This window comes from Tetrahymena thermophila (genome assembly GCF_000189635.1).
Source record: "Tetrahymena thermophila SB210 genomic scaffold scf_8254545, whole genome shotgun sequence".
NCBI lineage: Eukaryota > Ciliophora > Oligohymenophorea > Hymenostomatida > Tetrahymenidae > Tetrahymena > Tetrahymena thermophila.
The window spans coordinates 734,586-760,869 of record NW_002476317.1 but is presented as its reverse complement, the minus strand read 5'-3'; the positions used below and the strand labels follow the sequence as shown (position 1 = coordinate 760,869).

General features: G+C 22.7%; 8 protein-coding genes across 8 annotated transcripts; 5 read left to right on the top strand and 3 right to left on the bottom strand. All coding sequences in view use genetic code 6, as the record gives it.

Moving 5' to 3' along the window:
• Window positions 1–235: 235 nt before the first annotated feature.
• TTHERM_00151440 (hypothetical protein) lies at window positions 236–1,645 on the top strand (the record flags this gene model as incomplete). Its single annotated transcript, XM_001021680.3, has 6 exons — window positions 236–304; window positions 366–425; window positions 501–1,033; window positions 1,128–1,311; window positions 1,371–1,476; window positions 1,545–1,645. The coding sequence occupies 6 exons, from the start codon at window positions 236–238 to the stop codon at window positions 1,643–1,645; spliced, it is 1,053 nt and encodes a 350-aa protein (XP_001021680.2).
• A 485-nt stretch (window positions 1,646–2,130) lies between these two features.
• TTHERM_00151430 (cyclic nucleotide-binding domain protein) lies at window positions 2,131–7,961 on the top strand (the record flags this gene model as incomplete). The annotated part of the gene is made up of 10 exons (XM_001021679.3): window positions 2,131–2,280; window positions 2,350–2,551; window positions 2,603–2,872; window positions 3,052–3,756; window positions 3,818–4,107; window positions 4,161–4,412; window positions 4,470–5,141; window positions 5,244–6,276; window positions 6,379–7,412; window positions 7,473–7,961. 10 exons carry the CDS (start codon window positions 2,131–2,133, stop codon window positions 7,959–7,961), a joined length of 5,097 nt encoding a protein of 1,698 aa, XP_001021679.3.
• A 209-nt stretch (window positions 7,962–8,170) lies between these two features.
• Window positions 8,171–8,779, bottom strand: TTHERM_00151420 (glutathione S-transferase, amine-terminal domain protein; the record flags this gene model as incomplete). Its single annotated transcript, XM_001021678.1, has 1 exon — window positions 8,171–8,779. The coding sequence occupies one exon, from the start codon at window positions 8,777–8,779 to the stop codon at window positions 8,171–8,173; it is 609 nt and encodes a 202-aa protein (XP_001021678.1).
• Window positions 8,780–9,686: 907 nt separating this feature from the next.
• Window positions 9,687–10,442, top strand: TTHERM_00151410 (hypothetical protein; the record flags this gene model as incomplete). Its single annotated transcript, XM_001021677.2, has 3 exons — window positions 9,687–9,873; window positions 9,942–10,363; window positions 10,413–10,442. 3 exons carry the CDS (start codon window positions 9,687–9,689, stop codon window positions 10,440–10,442), a joined length of 639 nt encoding a protein of 212 aa, XP_001021677.2.
• A 483-nt stretch (window positions 10,443–10,925) lies between these two features.
• Window positions 10,926–11,597, top strand: TTHERM_000151409 (transmembrane protein, putative; the record flags this gene model as incomplete). Its single annotated transcript, XM_012798987.1, has 1 exon — window positions 10,926–11,597. One exon carries the CDS (start codon window positions 10,926–10,928, stop codon window positions 11,595–11,597), a length of 672 nt encoding a protein of 223 aa, XP_012654441.1.
• A 2,189-nt stretch (window positions 11,598–13,786) lies between these two features.
• Window positions 13,787–18,447, top strand: TTHERM_00151400 (hypothetical protein; the record flags this gene model as incomplete). Its single annotated transcript, XM_001021676.2, has 3 exons — window positions 13,787–14,318; window positions 14,497–15,171; window positions 15,389–18,447. The coding sequence occupies exons 1-3, from the start codon at window positions 13,817–13,819 to the stop codon at window positions 18,445–18,447; spliced, it is 4,236 nt and encodes a 1,411-aa protein (XP_001021676.2). The 5' UTR covers window positions 13,787–13,816.
• Window positions 18,448–18,972: 525 nt separating this feature from the next.
• On the bottom strand, window positions 18,973–20,429 carry TTHERM_00151390 (ATP:guanido phosphotransferase, carboxy-terminal domain protein; the record flags this gene model as incomplete). The annotated part of the gene is made up of 5 exons (XM_001021675.3): window positions 18,973–19,022; window positions 19,071–19,303; window positions 19,354–19,551; window positions 19,629–20,005; window positions 20,175–20,429. 5 exons carry the CDS (start codon window positions 20,427–20,429, stop codon window positions 18,973–18,975), a joined length of 1,113 nt encoding a protein of 370 aa, XP_001021675.1.
• An 822-nt stretch (window positions 20,430–21,251) lies between these two features.
• On the bottom strand, window positions 21,252–24,265 carry TTHERM_00151380 (ATP:guanido phosphotransferase, carboxy-terminal domain protein; the record flags this gene model as incomplete). The annotated part of the gene is made up of 9 exons (XM_001021674.3): window positions 21,252–21,379; window positions 21,446–21,585; window positions 21,639–21,848; window positions 22,051–22,439; window positions 22,492–22,790; window positions 22,853–22,992; window positions 23,047–23,256; window positions 23,578–23,966; window positions 24,026–24,265. The coding sequence occupies 9 exons, from the start codon at window positions 24,263–24,265 to the stop codon at window positions 21,252–21,254; spliced, it is 2,145 nt and encodes a 714-aa protein (XP_001021674.2).
• Between the last annotated feature and the right edge of the window lie 2,019 nt (window positions 24,266–26,284).

Below are 26,284 nucleotides of genomic sequence, written 5' to 3'. Positions count from 1 at the left end.
AATTTATCATCTTCAATCAAACAAACCAAATTTTTTTATAATGCATAATTTAATTTAAGTAATAAGTAGAAAGAATATTTAACGCAAGATATTGTCAATTTTAAATTAATAATATCTAACAAATTTTTAAGATTTTTTTTTTGTGTAATTAATATAGCATAAGGGAAGTTAGAAAGCATAATAAGAAATTAAGACTTTAAGGTAGTTAAAAATCAATCCAAATTATAAATTTTGAATGATAGAATTAGATAAGCTATTTGAGAATGAAATATTCCTCAAAAAGCTTCAAATAATTATTGATGAAGTATAATTATATTAGCATCTTAGTTGGAAAAAAATTGAATATATCATTTATTTTTTAATAGAGATTTGAGTTAAAAGTATAAAAAGGTTAAAATGAAGTTGCAAATGATAAATCCTTTAATGTAAACAATTAAATTTTTTTATTTTTTCTGAAATTTATGTATGCCAAGTTGCGAAATCATACTTATTTTAATAAGGAATCAGTAATTCTGCCTAGAAATTAGGAAAGTACAAATGATTTATTTGGCGATGATGAAAAAAATTAAAAAAGCTTGAGAATCGAGTTTGAAAAATTATCTACAAATCACAAAAATAATGAAGAAAATGTGAGCCAATTTATAGAGGAAATTAAAAAAGAAAAGGAATAAGATTAATTGCAAGATTTTTTGGGAGATATTAATACCTCATGCTAATCAGATTCGAACTAGACATAATATTAGTAGTAAATGGATTAGATGCATAAAAGAAAAGAGTAGATTATTGGACAGCTAAATAATGTTTTAATTGGAATTACTCAGTTTAATTTAGAATAGTAGCTAAAGAAATTATTAGACTCTATTGAAAGTAGACTTGGAAGATGTGAGAAAGTTTGTCTTGAAAAATTAGTGACAGCCAACAACAGCAATTAATTAAATAATCAAAATTTAGAATCAATAAGTAAAAATTTCACTACAATTCACTCAGAAATCAAAAAGATAAACAGCTTTTTAGATGTAATTTAAGAAGAATAGTAAAAAATTAATTTATTTAGTTCAGTCTAAAATTTAACTGATTTTAATTTTTAAATTTCATTTTACACAATTTATATTTTTGTAAAATAAAAGGCTTCATCAAAAGTTAAAAATTGAAGAAAGTTATTAAACGACTAAAAAACCTTACCATAGCAGAAATAAATCAGTATAAAACTAAAACAATTTTATAAATGGACAATATAATAGCATGGGAGGTGGAGATTTTATACCTGATGTGATACTATAAGAGTTATAAATGCATCGAATAGATATAGATGTAAAATTAATTTAATTGTCAAAGTATTTACTTATTGATTGAATTAAATTAAACAATAGGCTAAGGATGAGTCAATTAAGCATTTAGAGCATAAAATAATTAAAGTATAACAAGATTGTTTTAAACTTGAAGAGGATTAGGAAGAAAAGTTTAAGATATTTGAAGGTATTATTAAATTAGTTATTTATTAAATGCAACAAGGAAATAAGTTATTTATTAATATTTTTAAATAGAAAAAATAATAAATATTTGGCAGAGTATTGCATTTATGACAGAAAATATAACTGAGATTAATAGAAAGTTAGAAAAGAAAAAAAGTGGAATTTTCTTTTGAGTGAAATAAAGTTTTGTTTAAATAAAGTAATTTTTTGTATTATAATTAATGTATAAGCTATATTTCCTTTTTACATCTATCTTAAGGAATCGATTGCTGCATAATTAATTAATTATTTATAAACAATATCAAAGAATTATCAAAAATCAATGAAAAATGCTTGATATTTATTTATTGTACAATTAAATTAATTTATTTTTTGAAGAATTATAAACCCGAAAAATTAAAAGAACAAGAGCTTATATTAATTAAATGACATTATACTAATATAATAATTGGTGATACGTATAGAAATTTACTTTAGGACAAGCTTTAAACAGCTAATAAAAATTTCTTTGTATTTTTGTATGGTGTTTGATTAATTTTATTTTAATCAAAATTTTGATAAAAATAAATATATTGGTATTAATTCAATTAAAAAAAAACATTTAACAAGAATATTAAAATTCAATTAAATCTTCATAAATAAATAAATAAATTTATAAATGGATGAAGCAAATACGTTGGCAGATGAGTAAATCCTTTTGCAGATGAAATAAGAAGACTTTGAAACAATAAGAGTTTAGAATCCTATTAGATATAAAGCCATACTTAAATAGTATATAAGAATATACTAACCTTAAAATTTATAGGAAGTAAGTAGAATTAATAAAAAACTTTTTAAACTAATAATAAAATCTTAATTTTGTTCAATTTTTTTATAGTTTGCAATGTGCATCATCAAAAAGCCAAGCGAAGAGAGAAACGAAGACGAAATTAATATCCTTCAATAATGGACAAGCAGATTTTAGTTCTTTCAAGATCTAAATAGAAAATAGATTAATGTAGAACTAAGATTGCATCATAAGTGTTGTGGTAGTATAAAATATGAAAGAGTTTCCAAAGGAACAGCAGTTTTTCAAGCAGGTAAATGATGTTTTTTTATTTTCGAAGCTAATTTATAGCTCTTAAATAAAGGTGATATTCCAGAGAAGTTTTACATTGTTTTAAGTGGATCAGTAAACGTAATGCTTCCAAAATCAAAAGAATAATTAGTCTAGGAAGTAAATAGTGAGAAGAATAGAATAAAAAATCTAAAAACATTAGAAATAAAAAATTCAATATGGTATCGAATAAATTAGATAAAAGATAGAAGAGAGTAGCTAAAAACGAGTAAAAACATATCTCATTAACAATCTCTTTCTCCTCACCATAACACAAACTTTTTCAAAATTCCTTCTATAAAAAGTAATTTTATTATTTACTTAAATTTTAATAAGAGTAGGGAAACTACTTAACTACTTTCTTAGATTTATGGTATGTCAAAATAAATAATAAAAAATAATTATTCTTAAAATACATGTGATATTTAATACTTACAATTTTATTTAATAATTAACTGATATCCCTCAATATATTTTAATTAGGAGTAGATTCTTTTACAACCCCTAGGTAATAAAACATGCTTTTAGAAAACTCTTTTTCATCATCACCAAGGTTTAACAATTTGAGACCATAAAATTCAAGTAGGTTTGATCCAGCTTTAACAATTCAAGGTGATGAAATAAATATGACAGCTTCAAATTTTAGTGAACATATGGATCAATCTAAATTAAACTTCAGCTAAATGGAAGATAGATATTTAAAAAATCAAAATTTTACAAATAAAATGTCAGCAAAAGATAATATACTTTTAGAAAGACATCATAACAAAAGAGGAAGTGTTTTTAATGACTTTAGATAATTCAGAAGAGAAAGTTTAACTTCTGATTTGAATTTTTCTATTAAGAAAGATGAATCTGCTGATGTTTAAGCATCAATTTTCAAAAGATAGAATTCACCTGAATAAGTAATGATTGATTTTAAAAATTTATCAAATGAAAGTGAAGAGAACTCAGTGGTTGTATCAGATACTGGAAATGGTCAATAAGAAGGAGAGTCTTAGAATGAATTGTTTTCTACACTAAAAATAGAAGAAAATAACATTTTAGATGAAAATGATCCAGCTTATAAACAGCTAGGAAATATATAACTTGAAGCCATTCAAGATTTAGATATCTTCTTTTAAGAAGGTGTTTCAAAATATAAGTATTTGCTCACATTAAACCCTGGATCTATGTTTGGCGAACTAGGTTAAATTATTAGTTAAAGAAAATATGTTTTAATTTATGTTTAATATTTAAAATAATCTAGGGTTATTACTCAAAAAACCTAGAGCTGCTACAATATTAGCTAGAGAAGATACTGAGTTTGCTGTTCTTAATGCTGGCGATTTTAGTAATATCTTATCTGAGGGAGAGATGAAATAAATTAACAGAAGACTCTAGTTTTTTGCTGAAAACTTTTTACAAGGCTGTGGAAAAGAAATAGTAACAAAATATAGTTATAATTTTAAATGTGTTAAATACAGTATAGGAAATATTATTTACCATCAAGGTGATTCTTCTTAGTTTGTGTATATTATCAAAAAAGGTTTTGTAGAGGTAATCATTTTATATAAATTATACAAATTCAATTAATATCATTTTAAATAAAGCTTTCACAAACAAGAATAATTAAAAAGAAATAAAATTAATTGGATCAGACGGACTCTGTTTCAAAAATGCTTAACACATTTAAAAAGTAAGAAAATCAGTCAATAGAGAAGCTGGTAAAAGAGAAAGTTTGTCTTTCATAAATTTCAGTAGGATAATGTTTTGGCGAAATTGAAGTAATTAAGAATATGCCAAGGATATCTCATGCTATTTGTATATCTAACAAAGTAGTGTTATGGGAACTACCTGCAACAGTAAAAAAGTTATTTAAGTTACAAGAATTATTTAATTTAATATTTTAATTAAAATAGATATTTCAAAAATTGATCACAGAAAATAAATTTTTATACCAGCAATTTCTTGATCAGATTAAACTAAAAGAAGAATGGTATTAGAAGTAAGAAATTTCTCATGATTTACAAAAAGAAATAAAAGCGGAGATATCTGAGAGTGCCAAAGATTTTTAGCAAAAATAAGCCATATAAGAAGAAATATAAATTAGAAAATAAAAATTACAGAAAAAGTACTCTCTAACATGCCATTCTTTCATCAAAGGATAAGATGAAGATATAGAAAAGCACATAAAGTTAGAACTTTTAAAAGAAGAGCTAGAAAAAGATATGAAAATTTTATAGGATTTAAAGTAGGTAGGTGGTTATGATTTTTTAAAAAAGTAAGAATTGGTTAAAAGTGTTGAGATAATAGGCATCAAAAAATAGCTCAATTTGAATTAAATTCATAAGCTATAAAGATAAGGAGATTAGTTCGATTAGAAGGTATTTAAGGTAATGTAAAAGATTGAGCATCAGAAAAAGCAAATGAAAGATCTGATTCGTAAAATTATGATTAAAAATTCATATAAATACATGCCAAAATTTAAGCTAAGCGAGTTTATTGGTATGGACATTAAACATGCTTTAAATATTTAAATATTTTCTGCTCTTTAAAATCAGACAAAAACCCAGCCCTAAAAAAGTTTTGAAGTAAAAAAATTCATTTTATTTAATGCTCATAAAGCTAAAACTAAATTCTAATATCACTTTAAGATGATCTAAATTAAATAATTTTTATAAATAAATTATTAGACTCAAGAGGAAAAAGTAGATAAGAAACTTTAATTGGATTGGAATTAAGAATCTCTAAATAAGGATTTGTTAGACAAATAAGTTGATCAGTAAGATTTAACATCTGAATTATTAGAAAATAATTTTGATAAATAATTAATTTAACCTAATTTGATAGATGGAAGTTAAATAAAAAACGATAAAGATATTATTATTGCTTCTGAGTAAGGTAGCTAAAAATTTGAAATTAAAAAAAAAATTTAAAATATAAAATAGAATTTTAAAAATAAATTGGAATTAGCATAATTTGAAAGTAAAAAAAGTTAATTGTTTTCGAAATTTAAATCGCAAATTCCTGCAAATACTAAGGATATGTCTCCCTTTTCACCTCGAATTTCAAAAAGCTTACTCATTCAACAAAATACTGGCAATTTTCTTGGGATCGGTAATTTTTAAGAATATTTACTATCTTCCAAAACAACAAGAGAAAAAATTATGGCATCTTAGAATTAACTTTAAAAGAATAGTCAAATTAACAATTAATAATAAAATAACATAAATTGCAGATAGATTTAATAAATTCATTCGAATTCTGCAAGATCATTATAGACTCAAAATATTTTCAGCAATGAAAAGGGCTAAAGATAATCATTAAATATAGCTGAGTAAAATAGCAACGATTTAGAATCAACAAGATCTAAGTAGTATAGTTAAAGGGAATCAGCTCTATATTTTAATAATTATAACCTCATTTAATAAAATATTCATAATAAATAAATGGATAGTCATTCATCTATTTTCACAGTCAAACCATTTTTCTATACAAAAAATTAATAAAACACAGAGATATAGAAAGCATTGCCTAAATAAAACAAATTTAGAGAAAAAAATATTAAAAATATGAAAGCTCATTCTAGTTCTTTGAAAGTAGATAGCTAGCTAAAACTCAATTAACATTAAAAACCAACAACAGATAATGTAAATAAGATAGAGTACTTTTTCAAGTCTAACGAAGAAATATTGAACTTTTACAATATCAATTCAATAAAAAAAGGTATTATTTTAATTTTTTTAAATTAATTTTTGTTGCTTTCTAAACTATGAAGATTAAAAGAACATTTTATTTTACTTAAAATTAATGTTTTTATGAAAATAGATTGTAAAAGAGAAACTTTTTAATCAACCTAAGAAACTTTTAGAAAATAACATGAATAGGATTAATAGAAGAGCTTTCAAACATAAAATCAATATGTTAAGAATATCAGTAAAATGCAAGAAAAAGATAATTTCACTGATAAACAATCAGATGGTTAAAGATTAGATCACCTTTAAAGCATCAATACAAATAATGATGATATATTTTAATCATTTCACTCAATTAATACAAATTTAAATGGTTAAAATAACTTTGAATCAAAATATGCTTTTTAATATGATTAATAAAATTTAATAGCTGAAGGCAAGCATAATATTATTAGAAGCTAAAGCAATCCAAATATCACATAAAATTATATGCAATTCAACAGAAAAAACTGTAATTTAAAAATAAATTAATCGCCTATACTTTCTAATTCACAACAAATCAAATTAAAATCTACCCCTCCAATAGAATAATCACATATTAAAAGAGATGCTAGATTTAGATGGTCAATAAATTCTTAAAAGCATAGTGCAGATTGCTTGATTACAGCAAATTAAACTAATTCACTTTAAAAAAATCAACAATAAAATGAAAAAGATAATTTATCAATTCCCATTTCACCTATTCTCTTGAAAAATGATAGTTATTAAGAAAAAAACTTTTACATGTATAACTTAAATCTTAATCTTGATAAAAAACCAAAATCATCTCTTCTAAGTAAAACTGAATAGAGCATATAAAATTAATCAATAAAAGAATAAGATGATAAAAACTTGAATTTACAAAGTTCATTTTGTTAATCTACAGAATCATATAATTAACCACTTATACAAAAGCATATCTAGTTATCTAATTCTCCTAAAATATAAAATTTTGTTGAAATGAATAGAAACATTACAAAACCAGTTAATAAATAAAATAATTACACTATCAAAAAGAAAACAAATATAAACCCTATATGCTTGTAAGAATATAATGATAATGGAGAATAGGATTCAAAATACAACCAAGAAAAAATTATAAAGCAGTTAATAAAATGTAGAGCAAGAGTAATAATATTTTTAAATTTATTTTTCTTTATCAAATATAACATTTTTTTTATTTATTAGCAAAAGCCAAAAAATTCAAACATTAAAGAAACAAAGGAAGACAAATTAATCAGGATTAAGAAATCTTTACTCAATTACTGTGATAGCAGTAGTGACTTATCTAATTCTTAAACCCATAAAGGAAGTGTAGAATCACAATCTTAATATAAAAAAAGTAGCAATAGATAAACACTCCATAAAAGATAAAGCTTAGGATAAGATTAAAGTAGTTAAATGCAATCCTCAACAGCTTACAGTTTTTATCCTAACTTTGATGAAATATAAAACTAAATATCTCATAATACAGCTAATTAATACACAAATTCACCTTCTAGCTAAGAAAGGAATCCCTCTTTATATAACTAAAATTCTTTTACCTCAACTAAGCATAACATGTTTAGATAAAAACCATAAAAATTATTTTTGCTTCATAATTCATCTAACTACCCTTAACAAATATAAAAAATAGAGTCAATTTTAAGAATTTATAAAAAAGAAAATATTAAATGAGAATTATTTATTTAAAAATGGTCTGTACAAAAAAATGATATTAAACCAAAATATATTTATGAGTTAATTATTTTAATTTTATATAGATTGTTACATACCGATAGATTTTAGGATTATTTTTTATTCAATTTCAAATAATTTTGTTTTAAATTTTATTAATTAAATTATAAATACTTTTTAATTTTATTATGTTTTATTCATATTTTATTTCATTTTTTTAGAGGTTAAATTTTAAGACATCTATCAGACTATATGTATGAATATAACTCAGGAATATTCTCAATATTTTAAATGAGTTGATCAAATTTATCAGAATACTTTTAATAATATTCTGGCCATTAAACTTTAAGTCTTGTTATACATTCCCATGAATATAAATCAGCTATTGTAAAATATCCTAGCAAAAATTTACTTTCACCTTTAATAAATTAATAAACAAAATCTAGTTTTTTTAAATAATTTTTAAAAGCATCTTAGTCTCCTTTGCTTGATAAATATCCTAAGCTCTACAAATCTGTAAAAAGGAATCGTAGTTCGTCAACTTTATATATGTCTTCGTTTTTACCTTTCCATTCTTATTTGCTATATTTATCAAGAATGTAGGTTACTATAGAATTGCTTTCAGATAACTTGATGTTTCCATCTATAAAATAAGGCAGATTAGGGAAATCTAATCCAATTTTCAACTTATCTTCTTCAAACCATTCTCTTGAATTTTTAAAAGTATATCTCTTTTCGGTGTATTCAACCTTCAAAATTTCTAAAAGAAATCTGATAGCTTAGCACTTTCCTGGTATTTCCCAATAGCCTAGAATCATTTTTATTTTTATTTATTTTTTTTATGAATTTAATTATTATATCTTTTTAAATTAATCCTGCTTTTAATCTTTGAATGTTACCGTAATTTATCATATTTCAATTCAATTAAAAAGTAAATAATTTCTTTTATAAAGCTTTACTCGCAAGCTAATTTTCTATGTTATTTTAATTCTCAATATAAAATTAAATTTTCAATTTTAATTTAAATTCTGCTAAAATTTACAAGATATATTTTAATCTAGTTATAATTTTTCTATGAATAAGAATAATAATTCATCATATTTTAATATATTTAAAAGGTAAAAGATATACTATATCCCATAATTGTTCTTTCAACTTGAATATAATTTTAATTCTGCTTAAAATAGCAAAATATTTTTAAATCTAGGATATTTTTTCTATTCATAAGAAAAATGATTCATCACATTTCAATTCAATTATTGAAGGGGATATAATTTATTTTTAAATTAAAAGATTAACTCTTTATTCCTATGTTCTTCAAATTCAATTTATTAATTCTGCATAGAACTACAAATTATTTTATAATCTATCAGTTTACATCTTTTCATAAGAATAATAACTCTTCATCTTTCAATTCAATTAAATGGCAATTTCTTTTATAAAAATAAAAAGTAAAGCTACTTTCTTTTGAATAATTATTCTAATTCTTTCTTTATTTTTTAAATTAAATTTTAATTTTTCATAAAATACCAAAATATTTTTTAAACTAATAAACAATCCAATAAAATATTTTTAATTATTAAAATTATATTCAAATGTTGTTTATTGTTAAAGAATAAATTTAAAATAAATAAATAAGAAAATTATTTTCTTTTTTTTTAATGGCTGAGTTAATAAAAATTTTAACATTAATAATTTGCAATATAATAAAGGAATTAAAATTCTATGGTAATTAATTAATTATAAAATTATTAAAATAGTAGATTTACCTAAATTTTTAATTTATATTTCCTTTATAAAAAATAAATATTGCTTTTTAAGACTACTTCTTATTTATTTATAGATCTCACCTTTATCTTAATGAAATAAATAAAAACTGACAAAAAGTTTAATAATAGGCCTAATTCTCCTGGTATTTAAAAAAATGTTTTTCAATAAATCTTTCTATCTTTCTTACATTTTACTAATACTAATTAAAAGGGATTTAATAGCAGAAAAATGAAGAACTTAGCCCTTTTAGAGCGCATCTTTAAATGTATCAACAGGAAGAAAGAGTTAAGTATAATTATTTGATGAAAGAAAATTCATTGGGTAATCAGCTTTATCGTAATGATAGCTTTTAAAGCGGAGCATCTAGCCCTCAAAATTATAGAAATAAAATATTTAACTTTTTTAGTAAATCATCTGGCATGAAATAAAATAGATCTTATGATAAAATAAAACAAAATGAATAATCCCTAAATTAAGACATCATTCAAAAGATTTAAGATAAATTTAATAATTAACTAGCAAAATGCTCAAATGACACTGAATTATCCGCATAATAAAAGTTAAATATTAGTAAATTGTAGAACTTAAATTCTGTGGGTAGAAGCACTTATTATCATGATTTTTAAGGAAGTGTAAAAAAAGCTAATACATAAGAAAACTCTACTTGTTGGAAGTCTTAAGAAAAGTTTTATAAATAGTAGAATTAATTGACAGAAGAAGATGATTTTTACAATATTAAAATCAGGAAATCATTTCGTGCAGCTATAAACCACTATTGCTAAAATTTAGAAAACGAGCTTAGTAAATAAAATAGTGATGACCACTAATGGTAAGAAAAGACTAAGAGTAGAGAATATTGTTTTGACTTAGCCATAAAAATTATTCATTTGCTTAATACAGAAATCACACCTTTTTCTTCAACCTTTAATCTTTTAGGAAAATACTGTAAAACAATTCAATATTGCAATTAAAATAATATGCTTAAATTGAGTGAATATATAAAAAATTAATTGGAATATGAAGAAAAAGTTAAAAATATTACTGCTGAGAAGTAGTATGAGTTGTATCTTTAAATGAAAAAAAAGGAAAAACTAAGTTAAATCAGTGAAAATTAAAAAAAATAACAGTCATTTTTTGAAATCGCTATCAACTTATCTTAATTTATTGCCTAGAAATGTAAAGATATGCTAATATATGAAACGAAAAAAAGAGATAAAATTTTTGACAATTTTAAAAATTTAGATGCCTCTTCATAATAAGCCTCAAATTAGTAAAAGGAGTAGCAATCTGGTAGAAGTGGGAATATAATAATAAATAATAAAAATGGATAAATCAATTAAGGAGATAAGCATAGATATTCTTTTCTCTTCAGCTTTGACAAAAAATATGAGTAAAAAAATTAAGTAGGAAAATTTGATTCAGCTGTAAGGGCATCTATACTTAACAGCAGTGGTAAAGAGAATAATAATGAGTAGAAAGATCATAATGATAATTTCTTTCAAGATTATAAATTTACTCAAAATTCATTTAATGATTAGGATGATTAAAGTTAGAACGATGATGACGATGAAGATGGGAATGAAGATGAATAAAATGAAACTTTTTAAAATTTGGATAATTCTAATTTTGAAAAAAATTAAAATCGATCAAACCCAAAACTAAATAAAAAACTAAAATAATCTAAGAAGGATAAATAAAATAATTAAATAGCTGAAAAGTTCAGCTAACAGAAAGATGAATTTATCATTAATTAAATTCTTTAGGAGAAATTTGATGATTTTAACAAAGACGAAGAAAAAAAAGAAAGAGAAAGAGAAGAGTAGGAGCTTGAAGAAAAACTAAAGAATGCATAAGATATGGGAATGATAACTGATATTATTTAAACTGAATCAGAAAATGTTCATAGAGCTCTAACAGATAATATTTGGTAGTTGATTGAAGTTATAAAATAGAGGTTTTATCATGATAAGCAAACAAATGAAAATGATAACTTAGATGATTTGACAACTTACGTGAAAGAAGTTTTTGTTACAAAAATTGAAGAGCTATAGGAAAAACAAATTAATTAAATAAAACAAAAATTTACATTTTAAATAGAAATTCTTTAAAAAAAGTGTAAGCAGCTAAGAGTGCAATTCCTTTAAAGCTAAAAAATATAATAATATTTATTTTAATCCAAAACAGAATTATATGAATATTTAAAGAACATAAGAAACTAAATAGAAGATTTACGAGACAAAACTATCTAAATATAATCAGAAAGGGATGCTCTAATTCTATAGCTAAAAGATATTTAGTTAGGAATCAAACCTAACCTAAATTTATATTTCAAACAAAATATTATTCTCGAAAGCTGATTTGAAATTCTAAATTTATGTTTGTATTTATTTAAGAATTAAATGTTTACTTATTATTTCCATAAAAACTTTACTCCTAAAAGTCAACTAAAAATCTGAAGCCGATAGGAAGGAATTTAAAAAATATTTTGTATTTTTAAAATAAATAAATCAGGAGAGGAATGAAAAGAACAAATAAGAAACTAAAAGCATCAATTTTTAAATAAAAGAGATAAATTTATTCTGAATGGAACAAATTTTATGCAATAAAATAAAAATCAATAGTTTTACAAAAATTTTTCAAATTTTATGAGTCTCACTACATTCAGCTTGTAATATTGCCACTTTTTTGATGATTATTACTCAAAAAGAAATGTTATAATTATTAAATTTATATTTTCAAGGATAATAAATACATAACTGGTCATTAAAAATAATAAATTACTAATCATAATTTTTATAAATAATAACTACCTGTCACACCAATTAGACCATTTTAAAAAATTTTTTTAGAGGAATTTTTATATTTTTGGAGATTTTAAAAATAAATAAAAAATCGTGCCCTTAGCTCCTCATCTTGGGTATGTCCATGGAGTTTCAATATCTTAGTTTAACTTTTTAATATAATTTTTGAAATTGTAAAAATTACTTTTATTACTTCAAAAAAATAGATCTTTTGATATTTACAAAACTGAAGTATTTTAAATAATATTTTGTAAAATATTTTAGTATCGTTTAATATAAATAATGTCAAATTTGACATCCGTAAATATAATTTTATTTTTAAATATCTTATTATTTTTGTAAAAATCTATTATAACATTTATTATTAATATTATTTTTTGTTAACTTTTTTAAGATAATTTATAAAACTATAAATTTGCTTTTAATAATTTAAAGAGATTATCCAATACTCTAATTCTATTTGAATTAACCTTTAAATAAAACTTTCCATAATTAATTTGCCAATATAATTTTATTTAAAAAAATGATACCAAGTTCAATAAATATAATTTTTATTTGTAAATGTTTATTGTTTAAATTTTGATGAAAGAAGAATGACTGTATCAAATAATATTTGTGGTAAAAATGATTGTTTAAAAAAATTGTTACTTACTGCATTTATGATTGATTATTTTGAAGCTTGATTTTTAATTATTAAATTTTAATTTTAAAATTTATGGCTGTAATTCTAATTATTTAGTTTACATCATTTAAAATTGTAATTGTCACTCGAATTTTTATTTAATAATTACAATATAAAATATTTAAAAATTTTCTTATAGAAAAACAAAAATTTGGTAAAAAGTTGATAAAATTAATTATTTTATAACTTATACAGCTTTTTGAAATATAGTGAAATAAAATTTAGAAGTAAAGCACGTGAATGGACAATATTTTTTTATTATTGCATTTTTTCTATGAGGATAGAAATTTTTCTTCTGTAACTAAAAAGAGTATTTAATGAGATTACATAATTATAGATTGAATATAACATAAGTGCAATACCTTTTAAAATAGAAGTCAATTTAATAAATGAGTAAATAAGAGTAGAGAGTCATTTTAGATATTTATGATATACAGTTAATAGCTAATCTCATCTCTATCTAAAAATTGATTTACAAATTTTTAATAAAGTTAAAATCAATCAAAAAAAAGAGTAAAAAGAATATATATTTTTTACTCTTTATTAAATTACTAAAAAGAAAATACTAAAGAAACTCTTTATTTTTTTAGCAAGGGTATCAAATGAAGTCTACAGATATTCAGTTTACTAATAAGCATTTGCTAAAGCAATTTTTAAAATGTTAGAATTATTTTTAGGAACTGGAAGAGGATTATGATATTAGCTCAATTTTAAATCAACTGGCTAATGATTTAATCATAAAATAATATAGCAAAAACACTTTCCTTTTTCATTACGATGCTAAAGAATCAAATGATTGGTACATTATACTAAAAGGAAAGGTTTCAATTTATATTCCAAAAATGAATCAAGAAATTATATAGGAAATGAACTTACTAAAATAGAAGTAAGCATTAGAAACTGAATTACAAGATTTAGAGCTTTAACCATCTACAAAAGAAAATAGAGAAAAAATTCGCTAAGCATAATTCAAAAAATAAGAGGTAGAAGATGCTATTAGCAAAATCTCCTCTATCAAGTATGATCACATTTTTTAAAAATTTTCTTCAAGCTACTATCAGCAGCATCCATAAATATTAAGTTTTAAATTTCTGAAATATGCAGGTAATTTACTATAGCTTAAATTAGTATTCTGACAAATATACATTTATCCTTTCTTTCTTCTCGCTTTTGAGATTGTATAAAAATTATATTAAACAAATTCCTTTATAATTTTTCTAAAAGAATTTATAATTATTATAACACATATGTTAAAATCAAATTAAATATTATGTTTAAAAAGGTGATGGAGAAGTCTTTGATAAGAAATTTTATGAAAAACCTGCAAGCGTATTTATTGAAGAAGACAGTATCATAGGATATATAAAAAATGATTTGTACTAAAAAATATTTTAAGGCACGCAAAAAAATAGATAAATTATTACTTAAGCTCTCAAAAAAATTCAACAAAAATAAGATTCAATTTATTATATGAAGCAAGTGAAAGAACAATCTCCAAATAATTCACCAATAAGATCTTAAATAAAGAGCCAGTCACAAGAAAGGTTAAATAAATAGTCTGTAGGAAGTTGTGAAAATTTTGGAATGTATATAGAGAATTTAAGTTAATAAAAGGAGGCATAATAATCAAAAGAATATTCATCTGGCTAGTTTAATAGTTCAAGGAAAGCTAGAACCAGAAGTAATTTTGAAATTTTTTTGTAAAAAGAGGTAAAAGAATTGATCAGGAAGTAATCTACACATTATTCAGATTAAAAAAATACTACAAACAGTAACCAATAAAAAAATAAGTTAGTCACTTAATCAAACGCATCTTCTCCTACTCAATAGAAGGATTAATAAACAAATAACAGTCTATTTGTTAGCAAAAATAAGATTTAAAGAGGGAGTTTTATAGAATTAATAAATAATTAAAAGTTGCTAATTAACTAATAATAGCTCTTTATTTAGTAAAAAGGTAATTAATTTATTTTTTCATTTTCTTTAGTAATATTTATTAATGTAAATCTTCTTTTATTAAAACCTTCTATAAAGTCATTTTCTTTTATAATAATGTTCCTTACTAAAACCAAATTATAAAATGACTGAATTGATACTAATTATATTATGATGATTTATTTATTTTCATTTTTTTAATAAACTATTAATATAAACAATAAATAATTTTTATATAGATAAAATTTAAGGAGAGAAAAGCATTCCTATAAATCATTAGGTGTAACTTTAAGTAGGTGCTAATTAACAGAAACATGAATTATAAAATTTGAAAAATAAAACTGAGGTCTCTCCATAAAAATAGGCTTGTTAAAATGAATATGAGCAGTATAAGAGTTAAAGCTATAAGAAATAACTAGACTTTCTCATTCAAAATTAGATTTAATCTTAGCAATAAAATTTTCATGAGCAGCAATCTCCAATCATTTAATTTAAAGATTCGCATGATAGTACTAATTCTAACAAATTGATTTCTTAATAACATACGCAGTTTTCTAATTAATTGAGTAGTGAAAGATAGTTTAAAAATGACACTGATCCTGTTAGATCTAGCTTTTTACCTACGAGTAGTGAAAGCTTTGATGATCATTATGATTTAAGAATATTGTCAGAAGGCTCAAAGAGGATATAAAAATAATCTAATTTATTAGCCATAGAGGAAGGTAAAAAAAAATTATATCAACACTCAAATAAGATTGATATCTTCACTTTTAATATTGACTCTTTTCGTGATTAAATAGCTTAGTAAAACTCTGAAGAAAAAAAAATTGTAAAAACAAGCTTAAATAATGATAGTGATTTTTCAAAATTATAAAAGTAAGATGTAAATTTACAACCTGGATTTAATTTATTCAAGAATTAAAAAATATAATAATCTTAAAATTAATAGATATAAACTCTATCTGATCTAAAGCATACTTTAACAAAAATAGATCATGTCGATTAAAATTTAAAATAAAATTAAGGATTGAATAACAATTCTATCAATATTTCTCAATAAAAACTCAATAGAAATATTTAGAAAAATGAATTTTAAATAAATTAATAATATATTAAAAGCATATAAAGCTTACAAGAAATTTAAACAGCAAACTATGTATAATCAGGCAAAAATACTCATTAAAGTAATAAAAATTAGTTAGTATCTTAAAGCTTAAATAACAGTGGCTCGTAGAATTAAAGTAATAATTAAGTAGCATTTTTGTAAATGGGAATATCACCAAATTTATTAGAAAAAAGTAAAAGCTATGCTGAAAATTTGAGAAAAAAGCATAAAAAATATATGACTCGAACTTAGTCTTAACCATCCTTAATATAAAATTGTTCTCCTAATACTTCTAATTAAAATTCCCCTTTTTCGATGCCCAATAAAATGAAAAATTAGCAAAACTAACGACTAAGTTTTTCATAATTGATGTAAAAACAAGATTAAAACGATAGCAACTTATTCAATTTGGAGAGCAAAAACTAAAACTATACTTTATTTCAAAATAATTAGAACCATATAAATTCAGATTAATACTTAAAATAAAAAAATAATGATAAACATGTTATTTACTCATCTCCGTAATAGTTAAGTAGAATCGCATTACAAAGATGTTCTTCAACTTTAGGATTCTAATCACCTTAACCTTATAGACTAGAGCGCCCATAATCTTCAGGTTTAAGAGGCAAAAAAATATCGATGAATTCAAAATATAGCTTTATTTAGGCCTTTTAAAATAACAAATCTTAAATATAAAATGCAGACTAACGAATGCTTACACCAAACAAAAGTGCCATTAATTAGAATTATAAAAATTAATTAGAACAAGAAGAACTAAATCATTATACTAATGAGTAAATGGTGTTATCTATCTCAAAAGATGGATCACTTTAAGTAGGCCCTATTTCAAATAGTTAGTAAACTTAAAATTTTAATGAATCTGTATCAAATTCTCAAAAATTAATTATGATTGGATAACAAAATTAAAATGTTAAAAATAGTTTAAAATAAATAGGATTAGAACTAAATAAATAGGTTTAGCAATAAAAAATGTAAAAAATAGTTGTTCAATAAAGGGTTTAATCAGCAAAATATTCAAATAACTAAATGAACCCTCACTAGTTAGCAACTTAAAGCTAGATTTAAAAAGAATTACTAAAAAATAAAACCTAGATTTCTAAAATTGTTAAAGGATCTATTGTAAGCAAACTAACATCTGTATAACAAAATCTATTAAACTCTTTACAAAATTAAAACTAGTAAAATTCAGAGAGAAAGTCATTAGGAAATCAGCTTTAAGAAAATTCAATCAGAAAAGAGATTTTAACTAACCTTCAAAGAAAAGTAGATACAAGATAAAATTCCTTAATAAAGTTACAGTAGTGCAATAAGGATTAGATCTAGCAACAAAATGTAAATTAATAAATATAAGACTATCAAAATGAAGATTAATCTGAATCAAAATTTACTGATAAGCTAATTATATCTGAATAGCAAAAGTAATCATAGGATTTTAAGATTAAATTACAAAAACCTGTATAAGTTAATTCTGTGATGTAGACAACTTCAACAATCAAAAGTTGCTTAAAATAAGGTAATAAGAGTAATAAAAACAATATTTAAGATTAAATTGAATAAGAGGAATCAATCGATCAATGTAAAGATGAATACTATTTATTGAAATTAATTTAGTAAAGAGAATATGATTCGCCAGAAAATTATATAGGATTTGAACCTGAACCTGAAGAGCAAGCTTAAGAGGAATCTAAACATGAAAACGATGAATTTACTCTACCAAATTTTGGTATGTATAAATCTAGCTCTTTTCATTTAAATTAATCATCTAACAGTTAAACTAATTCTTAAATTGAATGCTAAAGTAGTAAAGATGTAAACTAGTTAGAAAATAAAACTACAAATGAAATATTTAAACACAAAAAGATGATTTATAACACTGATGGAGGTAGCAGAAGAAAATCTAAATTGATAAACAAATAAATTTAAGAATAATTTAATAATGCTGAATGCTATGATCAAGAATAGATAACATTAGGATAAAATTCAAATGAAGATCTATTTAATGTATCAACTGTTTAATAAAATGAGTTATAGTGCGATCTATAAAGAGTTAAAATACACAGAAATAATGAAGTAGAATTAAATACATAAACTTTTTAAAAAAGAAGGAGCTCTTAAGGATAAAAATTAGTAAATATTTTAGAGACTCCAAAATTTACATTTTAAAAAATGTGATTTACTCCTACAAAATGCTTTCAAATAAAGAAAGAACTTATGATAATTTCCATAATAAATTTAAACAAATAATTAAATAAAATACTAAAGAAAATATATAAATAAAAATACTTTTTAAATTAAATCAAAATTTAATTTTTGTTCTATCTGTAAATTAATAATTTTTGCTTAATAAAACTTCACATAAAATTTAATATTTAAAAATCTGATAAATTTATTTTGATACAATAAACTCAAAATTTTCAAGTAATTGTAAATAATTTAATTAAAAAAATAATTTTTATAATATTTACACTGAAATAAAATATATTCTATAAGTAATTATATTTGAAAAAAATATGAAATATCTTAAACAGAGGCATATATATTATTAATTATTTTTACCATAATTCCTCATGAATAAAGCCTTAAGTGAAAAACTAAAAATTGGAAATTTCTCTTTTTTTAAATCATTAAAAAATTCAGTCTTAGGTATTTTAGTTTAGAAATTAGGTTGAGGAATTATGGTATATTTAACAATTTAAATCAACTTTGAATAGCATGCTTCTCCAATTCTTTTTCTTTTTCTATCATTTCTTTTATAAAAATTAATTTAAGGAATGTTTATTTTATATTTTAAATACCTTTAACACCATTAAACATATCATGAACCAGCTCAACCTCTGAAAAACCTATTCTCCTTTTATTAGATATATCAAATATGCCTCCTTCTGATTCTGAATGCTCACCATGAATACCTCTAATTTATACATGATTTTTTTCTGCAATTTTTTCAAATGTCTCCATATCTTTAGATAGTAAAGGGAGCTTAACATGGATAGAAGCTCTCAAACCTGTGCCGATATTAGTTGGGCATCTAATAAAAAAGTTATTAAAATATTTAAATTAGAAAAATCATTAGATTACGTTGATATTGCTCCTAAATGGTCATTATAAGCAAATTTTGCTACTTTATTTATTATTGTGTGAGCATTTGATAATCTACCAAAAACTGCTTTTATATCACCTCCTTTTTACATAGATATAACTCTAAATTAGTCTTCTTCATTAACCCAAATTAAAAAGGTTTTTGAATGATTAATAAATATTCCTCTGCCATCAGGCCTTTTTTAAATATATTTAGATTAAATTTTTATTTTGGTTGATTTAAATATTAAAACTTATTGAAAATTAATAATTACCAATCTCTGTTTAACCCAGCTGCCTCAAGATATTTATCTCCTTCTTTAAATAAATAATGTTCTTCAATTAACTACTTTTGTGTTTATTTATCCATGTTTGCTAAAGAATGATAGGTTCCTAATAATTCTCCTTCAAACTTTTAGAAAGCTTCTTTGGCAAGACTTTCAACTTATCTACGTTATTCTTTAGTTATTTTGGTACCTAAAGGGAAATCGGCTAAGTTTCTTGCAAATCTAATACGTGTTGACATACAATATTTATCATCTAGAGGTTCAAAGTTGCATTTTGATACATCCCAATCAGATTTATGCAAATCAGCTGGATCATACCCATGATATTCTTAAATTATTTAGTTAAGTAAAGGGGCAAAGGTACTCTAATTTTATTTAAAAATTATCAGTTTAAAAAAAATAAATATTGAATTTAACAAACAAATAACTCTATGTTAAAAGCATAAAAATATTTTTTTTATAATTTTCTTTTCAAAATATTAATTATAAAAGTAATGTTTAAATAAAACTAAAATAGAATAAAAGATAAAATACGTAGCTATCAGGGGAACCAGCATATACTCCGATAGATGAATTTTAATTTACTACTCCAGAATTTATCAATTCAGCAAGCGAATAGCCAAATTTATCTGAAACCCCATTTAACTATTAAAAGACATCATCTGTTAGGTACTTTGAAAGCAGGGATTTGCATCCATTTTAGAATTCTGGTTTTTTTTATAATCTAGGTTTCTAAGTGTTAGTATTTGGATTATGTGTTTCTCCCTATCTTGAATTGTTACAGCCCATTTTAAAAATATAAAATAAATATTTTACTTAATTCTAAGTTTTTCAGATTAAAAATAATAAATGTTATTTTGATTTTAACATTACCATAGAAAGTAAGATTTATTTAGGTGAAATTTAAAACAGGAAATATGAGTGAATGGTAACAAAGATTATATGATAGTATGTATATCAATTTATTAATTTTTTATTTAGAAATTAAATAGTGGCTGATTTATTAAAAAAATCATTAAAATTAAAAAAAAATAATTAATTAGTTAAAAACAATAAAAAATATTTAATTTTAAATTTGCACCTTTAGGTTACAATTTTTTATGGGTTTTAATAGCTATTTATAAAAAGCTAACTATGTCAACACTATATAAAAGTAAAACAAATAAAAAATATTGATTTAAGATATTGCTCAACTTAATTTGTAAATTAGTGAATTTTATAAAAAGAATTTTTTGAAATTTAGGAAGATCTCACATTATCATTATTTATCAATGTATTTTGATAAATTTATGGATTTAATTAATTCAATAAATTTAGATTCAAATTGAAATTTTTGTAATTTGTAATTTATCAGAATAAATAAATTATTAAGAAACTAATTAGCATGAATTTGAAGTAATTGCCACAATTTACTGAGTGACTTAATTTCTATAAAATTCCTTAGAAAATCAAATGTATTATCAATTAAAAGTCTTTAAATTATATTTTCATAATATTTGATAATTAATTTTACCATTATAAACTGTAATAAATACAACATTTATCTATAATAAAATAATTTAAATTAACTAATTATATTTTTTATATTTATCTATTATTTGTTTATTTTTCTCAACTTTATTATTTTTCTTGAAGACTTTTTTCAACTTCGATTAAAGCATTGACACCATTATACATATCAAGAGCTAATTGAGCTTCACTGTATCCTAATCTTCTTTTATTTGAAACATCAAAAACACCTATTTAATATTTTTTATATTAACTATTCAGTACTGCTTGACCTATTTAATTAAAAAAAAATTTACCTCCTTTAGATTCAGAATGTTCACCATCTATTCCTCTTATATCTAAATGATGCTACTCAGCAATAGCCTTAAATCTCTTTTCATCTGATGATAATAGGGGTAATTTAACATGAACTGAAGCTCTCATACCTGTACCTAAGCTGCAATATCAGTAAAAATTATTTTTTTATTTATTTTTTATTAATAAAATTACTTAGTGGGGCAAGTGGTAATAGCTCCAAGATGTTCAGTAATAGCAAATTCAGCAACTTTATTAATTATTTCATGAGCAGTAGCTAATCTTTAGAAAACTTCTCTTAAGTTACCTCCATTTTACATTGAGATTATTCTAAATTGATCTTCTTCATTTACCCATACTAAGAAAGTCTTTTAAGGGTTATGGAAGATACCTCTTGACTCAGGCCTATAATTATTTGAAAATTTAAATTAAATAAATCATGCCTTAATTTTAGTTTTAATAATAGATCATATTTTGTCGGTAATCATTTAAATTTTAATTAAAATGAAGGGTAGATAAATTTTATTAACACAATATTACTCTGCGCTGTGTTAATTTTAAATCACACGATTAAGAATCTTAATAATAAACTAAACTAAATATTTACCAGTCACGTTCACAGCCACATGATTTCAAGAATCTATCACCTTCTTTGAAGAGGAAATGATCTTCTTTAAGTTGCTTCTTTTCAGCATCTGTAAGTTTACCTAATTAATAGTATGTGCCTTAGAGCTCTCCTTCAAAGCTATCAAATGCCTTCATAGCAAGTCTTTCTACTTCTCTTCTTTCTTCTCTAGAAATGTTGGTACCTAGAGGGAATTTAGCTAAATTTCTAGCAATTCTAACACGGGTAGAAACAACATAGTTGCTACCATGCTTAATATTAAAGTCTTCAAAATTGTATGCATTTATATCCCAGCTTTAGATATGCTTTCCATTAACACCATAACTATGATATTCTTCGATTATTTTATCAAGCAAGGGAGCAAATACTTTCTATTTATTAAACAAGCAATTAATTTATCATTTTATAAACTATTGAATTTACATAAGAGTCAGTTGAACCTGCATAAACACCAATGGAAGAGTCTGGATTTGCAACTCCAGAAGATATTAATTATTGTAAGGTATATCCTGTATTATCTTACACATGCTTTAATTGATCAAATAATTATCTGCTAAGGTATTTCTTTAAAAGAGACTTAGAAGACTAGGGAAAGCTAGGATAAACTTCTAACTGTAACTTCTTTTCTACTTCAATAAGTTCATTCACTCCATTGTACATATCTAGAGCTAATTAAGCTTCACTGTAGCCTAATCTTCTCTTGTTTGAAACATCAAAAATACCTGTTAGGAAATATTAATTTTTTACATGTTAAATATATAATTTTAAAAAAATTAGTTCCTACCTCCCTTTGATTCTGAATGCTCACCATCAATACCTCTAATATCTAAATGGTGCTTAGAAGCAATTTACTTGAATCTTTTTTCATCAGATGAAAGAAGAGGTAATTTCACATGAACCGATGCTCTCATACCAGTACCCAAACTTTATAAACAGATGAAAAGTCAATTTTAGATTCATAATATATTTTTAAGTTACTTAGTTGGGCAAGTTGTAATTGCTCCGAGGTTTTCAGTGATTGAAAATTACGCAACTTTGTTGATGATTTCATGAGCCTTTGCTAATCTTTCGAAAACTTGCTTGAGATCACCTCCATTCTACATAGAAATAATTCTAAACTAATCCTCTTCATTCACCCAAACTAAGAAGGTTTTTGAAGGATTGATAAAAATTCCTCTTGCGTCAGGCCTAATTAAAATAAATTTGTGGTGTATAATTTAAGAAATAAAAATATCTATTTTTAGAAAAAGATTTGAATTATTGTAAGTTATTAAAAGAGCATCAAATAAAAAAAAATAAATCTTCTGATTTTATTTTTTAATTAAATTTAAATCTTATTTTCATCACAGATATTTATTTTTTTTTGTTAATGTCAAAAAATTAATGAGCTTATTCCTAATTCTACAGATAATTACTTGTTGTATTAATCAATAAAACATTTTTATTGCATTTTATTCTTAATATTTGTTCTACCGAGAACAAAAATATAATTTAACAAAATTTATTTACCAGTCACGTTCACATCCACATGCTTTAAGGAAACGATCTCCTTCCTTGAAAAGGAAATGATCTTCTTTAAGCTATTTCTTTTCTTACTCTGTGAGTTTTCCAAGAGGATAATATGTACCTTTAAGCTCGCCTTCAAAGGAGTTGAAAGCCTAGATGGCTAAATTTTCAATTTCTTGTCTTTATTCTTTTGTAATATTGGTACCTAGAGGGAACTTAGCAAGATTTCTAGCAATTCTCACACGGGTTGATATTACATAATCTCCTTTGTGCTTTGAATTAAACTCTTCAAAATTGTAAGAGCTTATATCCCATGAAGATGTGTGCTTTGAGTTAACATCATACTGATGATAATCGCTTATAATTTAGTTTAATAGAGGAGCAAATACTTTCTAAAATATTGAATAAAAGAAAAATTATTTTAAAATTTATAAAAAATCAATTTTATTACATAAGAATCAGTTGAGCCTGCATAAACACCAATAGATGAATCAGGGTTAGCTAATCCAGAGGAAATAAGTTACTAAAGAGTAAATCCATTAGCATCTTTTGCAGTTTTAAGTTTGTTATAAACATCCTTTGTCAAGTATTTCTTTAATAGGGATTTTGATGACTCAGGAATGTTAGGAAATTCTTCAATAGTCTTGCTAGCATTTAAGAACTACTAAAGACATAAATAAACAGGAAGCATTTTTGGTAGTCGTTTGTCTGTCTTTCAATGTTTAGAATGGCTCGATTTCTGAAAATTTTTTGCTTAGTGCTAATTTTATAAATAGAATTTAAAGTATTTTTATAAAAAAATTGATGCAGTTCAACTATTTAAAGAGCAAATGCAGAAGAGAATTTTAGATAAAAATATCCTAGCCACCACCTTTCAGTGAATAACAAATTTATAGTAATACTAGATACCGTGAATCTTTTTAATATGAAAAATTAAGTTTAAAAAAAATCAAGAATTAGTCCTATTATGTAATTTTTTCTCTTTAAATAACAGTAAATTATCTATGAATCATAAATGTACTTCACCATAAACTACGTACAATTTGTTTTATAAAAGAAGTTTTCCATTTGTTAGTTGAATTTAGAAATGAAAAATTCATGATGCTTTCATTATAACTTTTATTGTTAATTAATTTTTTAAATCTGATAAAAGCTTAATTGGTTGATTCTGATAAAATATAAATGAGTTCTTTAATTAAAAATACAAATTAATACAATCAAAAAATAATATGTAAAAATTTGTAAATTATAAGTATTTGTTGGCAGCATATCAATAATAACTAGATAATTTCCATAAATTAATCAACTAATTGACAAATTTCAAAGTCAAAATATTATGGATGACATTAAAAATAAAATTAAATATGCAATATAAATCAATAATTCAAAATTAAAGAATGAGTGGATAAAATTTTAAATCAGAAAGCTAATAATTTGAACAATAATTCATTTCAATAAGAGCCTCAAGTTATTAGATATCTCTTTTACTATTGTAAATACTCATTTTTAATATATTATCAAAAAGTACCAAAGTATTTATAAAATTTATAAACTAATTTGAAAAAATAAAGAAAGATGATACCAAATTTAAAGCTAAGAAGTCTGAATAACTTCATTAAAATATTGTTTATTAGGCATATCTGTAAGGAGTTACATATTTCATTACTAAAAATTTTTAATTTATTTTATAAAAATAAATAATCCTGAACAGTTAAATATATTGAATATCTTAGAAAAAAATCAAATCAAAAGATAATTTCTAAAATTTTGAAAATATTATTAGAACACACTCAATAAATTTTTAAGAAATAGATTTATGTAATTTAAAAAATAATTTATGCAGTTATTCAATTTATTTTTTACTTTATTTCAATCCTTACACATAAACAAAAGCAGAACGAAATCTATCATTATGAAATACTTTTTCTAAAATTTACATTTAATTAATTACATCAAATAAAAAAATCTCCAAAATGAAATAAAAAGTGTTTTTTGCTATTTTTTTTTTTTTCATTTTTACTGTTCTAATTGATTAGAACAATTTATTTATTTTCGTATAATTTTACTGATTCATATCAGCTAATAGAAAATCTTCAAAGTATTTTTAAGCAAATTTTATATAAATAATTTATAAGAAAATAATTTATTTATTTATTAACTTAATTGAAATATTTTAATCTAATATTAAAAGAGATTTTTATCTAAATGCCGTACTTATTCTTGCTTTATCCCATCCATTTTATAAAAAATTTCCAAATTTAAAGAGCTTTAAGGCACTTCACTAAGAAAGGGTTTAATATTTATATATGCCTAATCAAACAAGAAAAATAATAACAATTTTATTTTTTATGTATTTTTAAAATAAAAACTTAAAAGAGAATTGTAAATTCTATTAATTTAAATATTTTTAATAGGTAGAAATAAATCTTTAAAAAGTAGTAAAACATATTTTTTTAAAAAATAAAATTTATGAATTATTTTTTTAATACAAATTAAATATTTAGATATAAAAAAAAACTATATTTTTAATACCTATTAAAATATTTAGACATATATTATAATTTATTTTTTAAATAGTAATTTATTTATTTACAAATTTTTTTAAAAATAGTTATTGATTGATTAAAAGATTTAAAATTAAAGTTATATCAACTTTTTTAATTTTTATATTTTAAGATAATTTAGCTAGCTAATATGTGTGAACAAATTA